General features: G+C 45.5%; 3 protein-coding genes across 3 annotated transcripts; all 3 read right to left on the bottom strand.

Moving 5' to 3' along the window:
* Positions 1–566: 566 nt before the first annotated feature.
* Positions 567–4931, bottom strand: LOC120665455 (crooked neck-like protein 1). Its single transcript, XM_039945026.1, has 4 exons — positions 3207–4931; positions 1693–1909; positions 1385–1583; positions 567–1174 (listed from the first exon to the last, which is right to left on the bottom strand). The coding sequence occupies exons 1-4, from the start codon at positions 4836–4838 to the stop codon at positions 1057–1059; spliced, it is 2166 nt and encodes a 721-aa protein (XP_039800960.1). The 5' UTR covers positions 4839–4931; the 3' UTR covers positions 567–1056.
* Positions 4932–5434: 503 nt separating this feature from the next.
* On the bottom strand, positions 5435–7363 carry LOC120665454 (thioredoxin-like fold domain-containing protein MRL7L homolog, chloroplastic). The gene is made up of 4 exons (XM_039945025.1): positions 6485–7363; positions 6161–6242; positions 5953–6064; positions 5435–5851 (listed from the first exon to the last, which is right to left on the bottom strand). The coding sequence occupies exons 1-4, from the start codon at positions 7171–7173 to the stop codon at positions 5730–5732; spliced, it is 1005 nt and encodes a 334-aa protein (XP_039800959.1). The 5' UTR covers positions 7174–7363; the 3' UTR covers positions 5435–5729.
* Positions 7364–7566: 203 nt separating this feature from the next.
* LOC120665453 (protease Do-like 10, mitochondrial) lies at positions 7567–12272 on the bottom strand. The gene is made up of 8 exons (XM_039945024.1): positions 11786–12272; positions 10837–11082; positions 10011–10206; positions 9666–9925; positions 9246–9373; positions 8464–8667; positions 8313–8363; positions 7567–8193 (listed from the first exon to the last, which is right to left on the bottom strand). The coding sequence occupies exons 1-8, from the start codon at positions 12207–12209 to the stop codon at positions 7948–7950; spliced, it is 1755 nt and encodes a 584-aa protein (XP_039800958.1). The 5' UTR covers positions 12210–12272; the 3' UTR covers positions 7567–7947.
* Positions 12273–13911: the final 1639 nt, after the last annotated feature.

Below are 13911 nucleotides of genomic sequence, written 5' to 3'. Positions count from 1 at the left end.
AGAATAAGGTCACACATGTCATTGGGCTACAACGTTGCTGATATGAAATTGGGCCAGCCTTGTTGAATGCTTATTATAATTAGACAATGAACAGAAAACCAGGCAACTACAGAAACTGCTAGCCATGAACTACCCCAAACTAGTGACCTCAACCAGTGGTCCTGTTTGGTTTACTCCGTAGTATAAGTAGCACAAACTTTGATCAATAATTAAAAGTACTAAATAAAAATAATTTACAAAACTAACTCCACAACCACTGCGCTATTTCGCGAGACAAATCTAATAAGACCTTTAACCACACGATTAGAAGATTGTTAGACCTTTGATTGCACAATTAGAGGATTGTTAATATAGCATCACTGTAGACAATCATCAATTAATTACCGTCATTAGATTCATCACGCAAAGTACACTCATATGTGAAAAAAAATTCAAATAAATTTCATTTAGTACTCCATACATAAAAAAATCTTTTTGCAGCGTGAGTACCATAGGAAAACAAACAGGGCCAGTGAACTTGGCTGCAATACAAACAATAGGACAGTGGAACCAGTGAAGAACAAACATGATAAGAAAAGAATTACTGCAGATTTCTCACTGCTTTGCCAATTTCCCGGGTTCAGGATAACAAACTCACCTTGCAACCTTACACCAGTTCTTTTTTTTACAGTGGAAAAACATATTTGAATACAAAAAGGATACAACATGAATAACAGATGAGAAACACTATGACAGCGCTACTTGGGAGTTTATAAAATTTACAGCAAGTGCCTATGGAAGGAGATGGGCGATTTTTCCCCTAGTTCTGCCAAAATCATTACATGTCAATGAATCCGCGAGAGCGGTAGCAAAAGCATATGCATATGTGAGGAAGGCATTCACGTGCTGTTTTAGCTAAAGTAATTCTCAGCATCCTTTTGAACAGCAAGAGCATCACCTGTGGCATGAAACTATTCCAGTTCTGATAACTCTGTCCCCAGCTTTGCATATGCTTTAAATCTGATTTTGGCTGCTGCATTGCAAAATAGATACGACAATGCCACTCAGATGTCACGATCACTCATCATCATCGCCAGTTTTCTGCTTCTTCCATTTGTAAGCAGCTTCTAAGATCTTCAGGTTTGGTGCTTGAGCGACTTCATCAGGGAAAATGTAATCTATATACTCCTCATACCTGTAGTATTAAGCAAATGTTATGTCAGTAGATATATTTCCAGAGCTCCAGAAAACAAAAGGAAAGGGATAAAGGCAACAAATTTGTGCTTGCTATTTTCCTGATTTAAAATTTATTGGATACTGAGTAATGCATAACATAGCTACAAATGCAGATGCAAACCTTTTGAAACAGAAATACAAAAAGGAAAAAACTGAGTAAAGAGCATACGCTATAGTGGAGCCATCTTCCGTAGGGATTGGTCTCTTCCGCTTGACTTTTCGTGGCGCCTTCTTCTGCACTAAGCTGATATCACCAAGATCACCAAGGCTCACCTCCTTATTAAGCCATTCTTCAAGAAGCATAGCTCTTTCCTCCTTCAGCTCTGGGGCACTGGTTCTGAAGTAGTCAAATGCCCTTTCAAATATAGCTGATCATCATAACACAAAGGTGTTATTTTTACTCTGTACTGGGTTAATAAAAAATGCAAAAACATATCCAGTTGGAGAATGTAGAATTGTTCTCTAACTCATCATTACCTCTACATTTGCTGACCCGCTCCATCTGCTGCTCCTGATAACCAACTTCATTCTTTTTCTCCTCGCTTTCGCTTTCTTCACTTCCCAAGCCAGCTGAGGCCTCAAACTCAGCATAACTGATCCATACCTTCAAATGCTTTGTTCTATCAAGCAGTCTTTCATATAGATCCCTTGCCCTACCAAATTCACTTTCATCAATTTCAAACTGCAGGTACTCCTGTGAGTTGAAAAGCAGGACATGAGTTGGTAACCATCCATATGGAACAAAAAAAATATCTTAAAACAAACTTAGAAGTACTACAGGGATTTTTAAAAAAAAACAGCACTAAATGAGTAAGTGAGTATTGTTGACATTTTCAGAATGTCTCAAATGTCACTGTCACTGATAAGGACTTGTGTGCTGCATCAAGTAGTTTACGAGATTTGCAGAATCTTTAAACATCATCTAAAATCGTACACTTTAAAAATGTATCATCAGGATAGATTTTTCAAGTTAAATGCTACAACATTCTGTTTACTTCCTATAAACTGAGGCAGACAAGTCCAAAAGAAAAGAACACAACAGATGTTTGCAGTGCGCTATAGACTGACTTAAGACTTTTATGGTAGTATGAATATCAAGTACTAAGGCTCCTGAAAAGTCCAAGAAAACTGAGGTAAATTGCGCATAAACTTACATAAAACTCAAATCAACTACAACATTCCTGCGCAAGCATGATAAGATTATTAAATGCAACTAAAAGGAACATATTTTGTAATCACAAAACTAAGGAATGCCAAGATTGTGATATGGCAAAGCAAAACTTGTTCTTTCATAAACTAGTTCTGTTAGCATAGATTCAATGTCAAAGCACTGATGAAATTATTTTATAGATTAACCTCATACGGAGCTCCACAATCCAATAAAGATTAAAATCTCTAAATATGCATCAGTTAAGCATAATGGCATGGCGTAGGATAGATCTTGATCAATTAATATCTTACAAACCTTTTTATGTCTGAAAAATTCACATGGTCAGATTTCCTGCTCAATTAGAATACTACCAAAATATGTGTTGGATGTGTCGAGTCTGAAAAGTTATTGGGCAACAATCAAACAGCCCAATGAACTGTACACATTTGTGATTATTCATCTCCTAAGAAGGGGATACAGAGAAAAGGGGCCAACATACAGCACGCTAAAAAATACAAGTGCGTAGGGAAAATGTTTCTGCAGGGCCGAATGGTGACACAAACTTTCAGCAGAAAAGAATAATTGCAAACAACCAGGATATGTACAACAACATATTTAATCCAAAGCATCTTAGCGGCACTTTAAAGAGCAATGTAGTTCACTACAAAATCAGTTCTGATTATTTTAGCAACTAGGGCAACACTAATTGCTTAGCAAGTTAGTATAACATCGTTTGCACTCCGTCAGTCTGTTTAGGAATAATAACAGAACATATGCATATAACATTGTGCAAACCAATAAAATGCGTATTAGCTAAGAGGAAATCAGCAAGAGAACATACCTTCCACAGAACCTCTGGCGTATCAAGGGCTGGCTGTGCAATAGCAAGTTCGTATATTGATCGAGCACGATCAGTCTCACTAAGGTTCTTTTCCAATTCAGCATACTTCCTCCAGGCATAACAGTTTGCTGGGGACCATTCAATGTATTTCTCATAGAGAGTCCTACAACGGTCGAAATTGCCCAAATATAGCTCAATTTCGATATATTTCTTAAATATCTTGCCCTTTGGGGCCATCCCAATTGCATTTCCAAGAATCTGTCGAGCGGACTTAAGATTTCTCTGCCTTATCTCAAACTGGGCTGCCATCAGCCATATCTTTGCGAACGTGAACTTCTTGTGCGGAATCAGCCTCAGGCATTCCTTGTAAACCTCCCTGGTCCGCTCTATGTCCTGGGCATCAAGCTCCTCATAAAGTGCATAGTTAATCCAGAGGTATATGTACCGCTGCCAATATCGCTTCTCTTCTGCAGGGGGCACATTGGAAATGGCTCTCTCATAAACCTCCCTGATCCTGTCCTTATTCCCAACACTCTCCTCCAGCCGGATGTAATCAAACCATGAGTCATAGTTTAGTGGGTTCTTCCTCACCTCATCCTCGTACTGAAATCTCCTCTTGCCCACAATGGCATCCTCAATCCCCTCGCGGTCACCAAATTGCTTCTCAAAAGCTAAAAACTTCCTGTACAATTCCTCAGCCCGACCCTTGGGCACCCTGTCCAGCGCATACTTGTATATTGCACGCGCACGCTCAACCTCACGGCACCTCTCCTCAAACTCTGCAAATGCCACAAACAGCACCTCTGCATCCTCATCATCAGCAAGCAGGTCTGCTGCACGCTCATACACCCGCCGTGCCCGCTCTACTTCGCCACGCTTCATCTCAAACTTGGCATAGCGAATGAAGGTGTCTGGTCGTGGATGCTCGGCCACAAACCGCTCATAGATAGCCCTGGCACGCTCAACCTCTCCATACCGCAGCTCAAACTTGATGTAGGAGTTCCAGCCTGCTGTGTCGGGCCGCCAAGCCATCCAGCGCTCGAACACCTGGCGCGCATTGGCAACTGCGCCAAGCAGCTCCTCCATGTGGATGTACTTGTACCATAGCTGGTCCACTCGCGGGAGGAGCGACACCGCGCGGTCCCAGACGTTCCTGGCGTGGTTGACGAACCGGTTCCGCATCTCGAACTCGGCATACTTGAGCCAGAGCGTGTGGTCGCGGTGGGCGACGTCGAGCGCGCGCTCGTAGACGGACCGCGCGCGCGCGAAGTCGCGCTGCTGCTCCTCCCAGCGCGCGTACTTGACCCACGCCGAGACGCTCCACCGCACGCGGCGGATGACGTCCTCGAACTCCTTCCGCTTGCGGAGGCGGTACTCGGAGAGCTCGTGGGTGTCTGTGATCTTCTGCTTGGGCGGGCGTATCTCGGGCTCCTGCCGCTCCCGGGCCTCCCGGAGGATCTGCTCCGCCGTGATCTGGATCGGCGCGGGGGTCTTGTTCTTGACCCGTGTGGCGCGGGGCAGCTTGACCTCCGTGTCGCGCTTGGTAAGGAAGCCGAGGCTGGGGTCGGAGGCGGACGGCGCCTTCGCGGGGTCCCCGCCGCCGGCGCCGCCGCCGCGGGTAGTGAGCGCCATGGCCCCGGCGTTAGGGTTAGGGTTTTGGGGCGAAGGAGCACGAGATGGGATGGGAAAGGTAATATTGGGGACTGGGAGGGAGAAGACGGGAGACCGGCGGCGCTCGACGGAAGAGACGGGCCTTTTGTGTCTCCTGTTGTTTGGGCCTTGGGCCTCCGTCGGCTGTTTTTTTTTTGGAAGATGACTGGAATGTATTTTCTATTCCTTTTAAGGGTGTCTTTGCACTTTGGGCTGTAATCACCAAATATTAAATGAATGAAATCCCGATTTTCTCAAAAAAAAAAGCTCTAGCTGCTTCCTGCTGGAAAGTTTGGAAAGAGGGAGATCGAAAGAGTAATCACGCTAAGAAAATACCCCTGCTGAACTTTAAAGCCACGAAACTGGATAGGTCTGAATATTTAATGAACAAATTCATTCAAAGACCTATCGAATTTTATAAACGTTGAACGTGAAACCTGAAGCTGGCTAGAGTTTATTATAGGGCTTGCCGGCATTCGCCGGAGATGGAAGAGAAACGTCCAGCACAAAACTTGTCTAATGCTTGTGCATTTTTGCAACCGGTCGCAATGTTAAATTCAACTGATATAGCACGGCGATTCAGAAAAACGAATTCACCATATTCTTATCATATCGAATTCAGAGAAACGAATAAATCATTTGGATACCTCACACATCTCCACCATCCATGTGATTTTTATATCTATACTACAATAGTCTAATGCCCAATCCTTGTGACAGAATTTTGCAGACATTGCACTGTAAGCTGTTACACAAACAGGCTGAGTGGTGGAGCTTTGCCGTAACAGTTAACAGTTTCAACACTAGTCCTAATAGTGTACACTGATGCGATTTTGAGGCACTAGACTACAAGGCCAAGCCTCCACGTCGTTCTCATGACATCAAAGGGACCTTTTCTTGACCCTTCCCATCTGCTTCACACAAGAACGGTGGCCTTGCTGCTTTGTAGTAGAAGAACGCCATCATCCTCGACCATGCCTCTGCCGACCGGACAACTAGCACGGGAGATTCAAGGTCAGGGAACTTCACGATACAGATGACCAAAAGCGAGTTTGTAAATCAGTTAAGTACTCTATGATGACCCAATACAACCTACCTTTCTCACGGTGTATTATCCTCCCGGCATTGGTGAAGAGAATCTCAGGGAAACCAGAAACCTTCAGTGCATCCACGAGGTCAGGCTCGGCACAGGCATCTACCGCCACACACTGCAGATGATAAGTGCATAGTCAGAACTTGCAATGCGCCTTGAAGCACCATTTACCAAGGGAGTAACTGAAAGGATGTGGCAACGAACTCTGTACCCTTGGTGATGGCAGATTGTGTTCCCAAAACATCTCAATCGCCTTAGTAAGCTCAGCCCTCGCCATCTCATTCTCCTGTGGTCTATAAGAACAAATGTACGTGCCATGTCAAACTAAAGTTGGATGAACGGGTGCTCAATAAAATTCATGGCCTATTCATTGACATTGACAATTGAAACAAGACAACACAGTTTCATCAAAAAAAAAGACAACACACTAGGTACCTTGGAATTTAGACATTAACATAAAGGTTCAGCGTATATCAAATCTAGTGTTCAACTGCAATGTGCAAGCACCTGAGCAAGAGAAAGGAATGAATCATACCTCTTATATCTGTTATGCACAAGCACAACCATCGGTCCGAAATCGGTGAACACGGACGCATCCCAATCCTGTGTCTTGACATCCCTAATCGGCTTGATGTAATTGTCATCCTCCCAGACAATCTCCTTATCGCTCTGGTAACCCGTGTCGTCCTCCACGGCGTCGTCCTTCTTCTCCGCCTTGATGGTGATCTTGTCGAAGAACTGGCCGAGGCTGAAGCCCATCCCGTCCTCGGCGTCCTCGGGCCAGTCCGGGTCCTCCTCCTCCACCACCAGCTCGTACTTGGTCAGCAGCTCCCGCATCTTGGCTCTCCGCTCCTCCGGGTCCGTGAGCTCCGCCGTCTCCGGGACGCGGTCCATCATCTCCCGAATCTTCCGGCGCAGCGTCCTCCGCTCCTCGTCCGTCATGCGCACCTCGCCGTCCTCACCGCCCTCGTCGTCGCTGGACTCGGAGTAGGTGTCGCCGGCGTCGTCGCGCGCGCGGCCGCCGAGCACCAGCTGCACGGCCTTGGAGTCGCTCTCCCCCGCCCGCGCGCAGCCGGCGAGCACGAGCCTCCCGCGGCGTGGGCTACAACCGAAGCCTACGAGGCTCGCCACGCGCGCAGATAACCTGTTCGAGCTCCGACGGAGCGGACCGCGCTGCTCCGCTCCTCTCAGGCAAAACGTCGAACAGGTCGCGGGCAGCGCCATCGTGCTGGCGCACCTCTCACTCTCGCAGTGCGCCTCTCTACTCCTCTAGGGGTCGAATCAAGCTGAGATTGGAGGCGATTCTTGTTCAAAATGGCACGCGTAATCCGCTTCTGCTTCTGGGTTCGGGGAGATATTTGTTCACGCCACCTGCGCGAGGTAGACGGTGAGTTGAACTGCGTCAGGAAAAAGGGCAGAGAGCCGATATCTACAGAGTACCCAGCCGATATCACCTTGAGGCCCATTACATGTTGGGCCAAACCCTATCCGGGAGGTTTTCTGGTGATGGGTCAAGACCCATCTTGCCAACAAGGTTCCCTTCCTCCTCTTTCTTTTTCCCTTTACTAACATGAAGCATTAGAAGGGAATAAAATTAACTTTCAAATTTCATAGAAATATGTCTGGAAACAAACACTGAACTGCAACTCATTTTCTTTTTCTATGCTGTGCTTCCTGATGATACACACGATACATGATCTGAACTCAACAATGGGAGTGCTAAACCAACGCCCCATATGGTGACAAAAATGAATGCTTCGGAAAAGAATGGTTAATTACTGTTACATATCAGGCTGAAAAGCTCCAGGGCTCATAATCTTATTCTCTGACGACCCTCCTTTCGTCAAAACTGAAGCGTCACAGCAAAGGAGCTGAAGCCATGGTGCGACTCCAGGAAGGTCCGGGCAGGTGCACCTGGCTCGCCAAAAATGATGTGAGCTCCTCGGAACTGTGCTTCATCAGGGAACTCCCCAACTAGGTCTACAAAAGATCCCCGCATTAGCTGGTGCATGATGCCTCAACCTCACCATTTGTTGCTTGCTCTTCGACAAGGTCGCTGGACATAGCCGATGGTATCCTGTGCCGCTTGAGAACTCGGGATGCGGCGAGCCTTGCATTCTGGTACTTCAGGATGATGACTCTTTCATCATCCAAATCAAATCTCAAGTTTTCTTCAGTGCAGCCTTCCACAAGGCTGCATAGGTGCTTCAGGTTTTCAACCTCCACACCATTAACCTTCTTTACCTGATGATTATGTGATATTAGGCAGCTTGATTAATAGGATATATGCTGGAGAATTTATGTCTCTTCTTGGGTAGTGGGTAAATGGGTTCCAGGGTAGTCAATTAGTTACAGCAACATACCTGCAGTTCAGCTAGCCTTTCGTAACCGACATTGATATCATCCATGAGAACCTGAAACTCAATTATTCAGTACAAAAATAATGGGAACCCTGTGATGCCATCGAAATGTAGAACAGAAACACTGAGAATTAGTGAATTAATGGAACAATACCTGAGATAAGATAACTAGCTGTTCACCAAACTTCTTGGGAAGTTCTCTTAGTGCCCATTCACATAATCGACGTGGTGAGGCATTATACCAGTCTTCTCCAAATTCATGGAGATAAGGCTGGGTAAGAGGGATAAATACAAAACCAGCAAATATATAGTAGCTTGGTAGTTTATCAAATTGATGGACTGGAACTAAAGGCTGCAACTGCATAATAAAAAGAAAAACACAAATAGGTAAAAAAAAATCAATTATACCATCAAAGATCAACATATGGAAAGCTATAGAGGCACTAGCATCACATAGAAATAGTGAAGATAGAAATGATGTGTGCAGAGAGAAGGCCTGGGTCCTAGGAGAGCTGTACAGAATACCATTTGGTTCAATTTCATGGACTGTTAACGATCTACATAAAAGATGAGTTGGTCTCTACCCACATCATCCTTTTGAAATACTTAAATAGCTCTGCAAGGGTCAAACCAGGCCCTTGGCAATACAATGAATTCAGTGGGATACAAACTTAAAGTAGTACGTGGTGGGTTCTTGAACAGGCAATAGATGTTAGGCAGGGATATTGCCTATATGGGATAGTGTACTGATCTAGATTTTTCAAGGCTGAATCTATTACCATGTCTAGCACTGGCAAAATTAGTGTGAAGGTAAACACAAATAGCTACAGACTAATACTACTATATTTGGTAATCAGCCAGCAACCATAAAATTGCACCCTTATAATTAAAGGTACAGATAAAAATCAAATGTAATAATATGTGGCAAGGACTCACAGGTCTAAGTATGACGCTCAATTCTTGCTCTTTGCCATCTCTTAATACTTTGAGAACAGCAGTTTCTCCAGGCTTCTTCATGGACACCAGATGATCAAAGGTGATCCTCTCTCTATTCCGGAATGGAACTGCAGACATAAAATACCGGACAATTAAAGTGGTTGACACTGTGATGCCACATACCTCCAAATAGTTCATGGATAGATTCACTGATGCATGAAAAGCTGCTAAAGCAGTATGCAAAAACATGCACCAAAGGGTGTGAAATGTATATTCGTCCAAGCTATTGTGCGCAACAGTTGACTCACAGAAAACATATATATAACAAATGAAAAGGTAAACAAAAAGAAATGAGATATGCAACATAAAGTGGTTGTTAATGCATATTGAAGTATTGCATACGTGGAAACTTAGGCTCACCTGTCCCATCATTTGCTATAGGTACACCATCAAACTCAAGAAGGATATCATCTTTCTTCAAAATCTTGTAAGCATCAGAAAGAGGATTTATTCTACTAACTAAAACTCCAGTCATGTCAGGCTGCATCCCAAAACACTCTCTTAATTGAATATTTTCAGTAGCCTGGCAAGATACTCCAAGAGTACAAAACCCAGAATATTTACCACTCTCTTCTACTCCAGAAATGAAACGCTTAATCACAGGCACTGGTATGATATAACTGCAAAAAAAAAAAGAGTTAAGAAAAAAAGATAGGTAAAATCAAAGATTCAGTTGGTGCAAAAGGAAAATAGTTAATGACTCACCCAATGTTTTCTGCCCCTGACAAATTCTGGAAAGCAACTCCGGCTACTTTATCACCCATAATTGCAGGCCCTCCGCTGTTTCCAGGATTGATTGCCGCATCTATTTGTATAGCCATAAGCTGCGTAGCACCATGGGCATATTGTGTTGGTTCAACCCTAGAGACAACCCCCTTGGTGACAGAAATATTATCTCCACCTGAGCCATAGAAAGTTCAGTCCCTCATTTGGTCATGGTTCTATTTTCTTAAAAGTATAGAGAGAATCTCTTGCAAAATGATTAACACTAGCAGTAACATTGAAGCTTGCTGGCCTGCACAGCTAGTAGAAGTAGGCAATCTTTGACACGATAAATTTTAAGTCATACGAATCATCAGGTACAGGCATAAACGCATAAATTGACATAGCAGGAAGTCATAGAACATATATACACTGGAGTATCTAGTCTGGCATGTGTGCGACTTTACAAGAAAGTTGAAAGGAACTTGCTACAGAAAAATTCCTGGGATACTTATCACAAATTTTTAATAATTGGTTACCAAGTTAATAGAGAAGCAACTTGTTTATTGAATTTCAAAAGGTTGGGCAATCATAAAGACTGATCGAGGTTCCCCTTTCCAACAACATCTTATATTCATGTGTTCCAATTATTTATTAGTTTGCATGCCAATGCAATGCCCTTGCAAAATAGATGGTCACATGTATGCTGCATGTGCAACTTGAATTCATGGATGGAATCATATAACTAAGAAGTCTGACTTCTAGATACAAAACACTGTAATAAATATCAGATTGTCAACTACTCAATGTCAGATACTCAGACTCATACCTTGTGGGTAGCCAACCACCGCAACGGCTTCTTGTAAAAAGGGAATGTCTCCAAGCTCCAAACTATTCACCCCATCCCAAAACTCCTCGCTCTCGACAGTCAACAGAGCCAAGTCGCATTCGTGACCAACAGCCAGGACCTCTGCCTTATATTTAGTAGGTGAACCATGCTTCCTCACAAGAACAAAAGTATGATCAGCAATGACATGAGCATTCGTCACGATCCTTCTTCCAGGAATTACAAATCCTGCACAGGGACATGGAGAGATGAACTACAGAACAACTTCTGTTTCAGTGCATTAGAATCTTAGTTGTCATAAGGCCTGCAAAGATTGATCTTTCAATCAACTGAAGTTTTGAACCACGTAGTACTGTCCGTATGCCTACATATCCAACAATTTCCGTGCTCTCATATGCTACCATGTTTAGTTTCAAAAAAAATTCCTATCATACCGATCACATCAAATCTTCAGACACATACATGAAGCATTAATGCAGTTAAAAAAATAACTAATTACACAGTTTAACTGTAAACGATGAGATGAATCTTTTAAGCCTAATTAGTCCATGATTAGACATTAATTGTCAAATAACAACGAAAGTGCTACAGTACCAAAACCCAAAAAATTTAGCGAACTAAACAAGACCTAAAAGTGCCTAATACTATACAACAGGTATTGAGACACACAACTCCGAGCTACAGCACAAATTTGTGCAAATTCTTCCTTTCCAAAGTTGGAGCCAGTAAATTACTCAACTATGAGCTCTAAACTTGTAATGTAAAAAAAAAGTGAAACTTAAGTCGATTTCAGGAGAACATGACACTCAAACGCTCCACAAGCTTACAATCGATGCCTATCACACATAGAACCACCTACTTATGTAGCAAAGATACAAACCAAACGCAGAGCAATACAGTACCACGACGCGTGCTGAAATCAGTGCCTTACCGGAGCCCATGCTCTCCCGCTGCGCTTTGTTCTGCCACGGTAAAAAGTAGTTGGGGCTGCTGGACACCGTGAACACCTTCACCACCGAGTCCAGAGCCAGCTCCACCGCAGCATAAGCGTCCGTGTCATGCCGCACCAGCGCCCCCGCCTCATCCTCCACCTCCACCTCCTCGGGAATCTCCGGGGCTCCCCGCGCGATGCCGCATTCGCCTAGGCGGGAAGGGGCGGAGGAAGAGAAGGAGGCGGTAGAGAAGCGGTGGGCAGCGGCGAGGTGCGGGAGGAGGGCGCGGGTAAGGGTCCGGAGAGGCGGGAGAGGAGGCGGAGCCGCGGGCGGGGGTGTTGGAGGGTGCTGGAAGACGCGACGGAGGGAACGGACGGAGGAGGAAGAGGAGAGGCGGCGGAGGGATCGAGAGGCGGCGAGCATGGTCGCTTCACCGAAGGGGAGAGCCGAGCGGAAGGGACAGGACCGAAGGTGCGAGGGTTTGGGAGTTTTCGACTCGTAGGTTTATGATGGTTGTTTTCTTTCTTTCTTTCTCAAACTTTTTTTTTGGAAATATTCTTTCTTTTTCAAACTCAAAAGTTGGTTAGTTCTGTTTAGGTTTAGGAAATCAGTATCAAATACTCCATTCGTCCCAAATTATTCATTGTTCTAATTTTTTAGATATATAATTTTTGTTACGCATCTAGATAAATATTGTGTCTAGATGTACAATAAAATCTATGTATCCTAAAAATCAAAACAGACTAATTATTAGAAAACACCTTAAATCCATCTTACAGAAATAGAAATTTTAAGTAGAAAATTGTAGGTGCAACAATCAATGAGTCATTTTTTATGAGCTAATTTGAAGAGTTAGTAAGAGTAACTCTAAAAGGCTAGGTATAATCCTAGCTGAATTTAGAGTTTTAGAAGATTTGTAGAGTAGTGGCAGGCTTGCCACTAGGGCCACCTAGGCCGTGGCCCTAGTCATGGTCCATTAACATCCACCACCATAGTTAGTTTAGACCCAAAATCATACAGCCCAATCCATAAATAAAGAAAGCATAAACTCTATCTATAGTTTTGGCCCTAGTCTTCATTGATTGCTGGGTCTGCCCCTGTTATAGAGAGCTTCATAATTAGAGGGTAAACCAATAGTATCGGGTACCACGATTAGGAACACCCTAATCGGGGTACTAAGATCACCCAGAAAAACGCAAACACATGTTAAGCGACTGAGCCCACGAAGGCCCATGGCCTCCGTCCCATCCGGAAGAAAGGAAAGGACTCAAAAGAAGCCCAGCGTGCGGCCCATTCGCATCCCCCTCGAACCCGCGGGACGATCTCCGCCTCGCTCGAGGGTCCCCGTCGAGACCCCTCGACTGCGCCCTGCACCTCCGCCTCGCTCGAGGGTAGCGAGCCCACCCTCGAGCGGGTCACTCATCTCCACCTCGCTCGAGGGCTCCCCTCGGGACCCTCGACCGCGCAACGCATCTCCGCCTCGCTCGAGGGTAGCGAATCTACCCTCGAGTGGGTAAGTCATCTCCGCCTCGCTCGATGCCACCCTTCAGCACAAGGGACGAACGGCCCCGCCGCCCAACCGCTCGCCATACGGAGGCATTTAATGCCATCACTCTTCCACAGTGCTCAGGACAGGCGGCGTCGGGCCGCCATTCCCACAGTAGCTGTGACAGGAGTCCCATCCATCACCTCCGGTCACTACTCCGCCATCCCGGACGCTGTGGCAGTACTGTGGAACCTGCGACGCGGGACAAGACGCGCTCAGCACAGTTCCCGTCACTATTCTGCCAACTCCGGTCATCCGGACTCTGCCTCATCATACGCATGGCCCCGGGCCCACCTCCCGCTCGGGAGGGGGTCCGGTGTCGCCATGGGCCCCTCGAGGAGGGATGTCCATCACCCGCAGCCGGAGTCCCGGACCCCCCTCGAGGGGTCCGGGACCTCCACGTGTCTCCCAGACTTTCTGGTGCGCGCGCCTGCACTCCGTCCAGGGGGTTCAGGACCGCCGCGTGCCCCATCCCCGCTGGTGCACGCAAGACTTTGACCTGCGGGGCCCACCGGATGCCACCGCACCACATATGGAAGACCGTACCTCCAACAGCGACGACCACGCCGCCCATAAGGA

Source organism: Panicum virgatum, chromosome 3N (genome assembly GCF_016808335.1).
Source record: "Panicum virgatum strain AP13 chromosome 3N, P.virgatum_v5, whole genome shotgun sequence".
NCBI classification, from domain to species: Eukaryota; Viridiplantae; Streptophyta; class Magnoliopsida; order Poales; family Poaceae; genus Panicum; species Panicum virgatum.
Note: the sequence above shows the minus strand (reverse complement) of the source record. Positions and strands in the feature narration are given on the sequence as shown.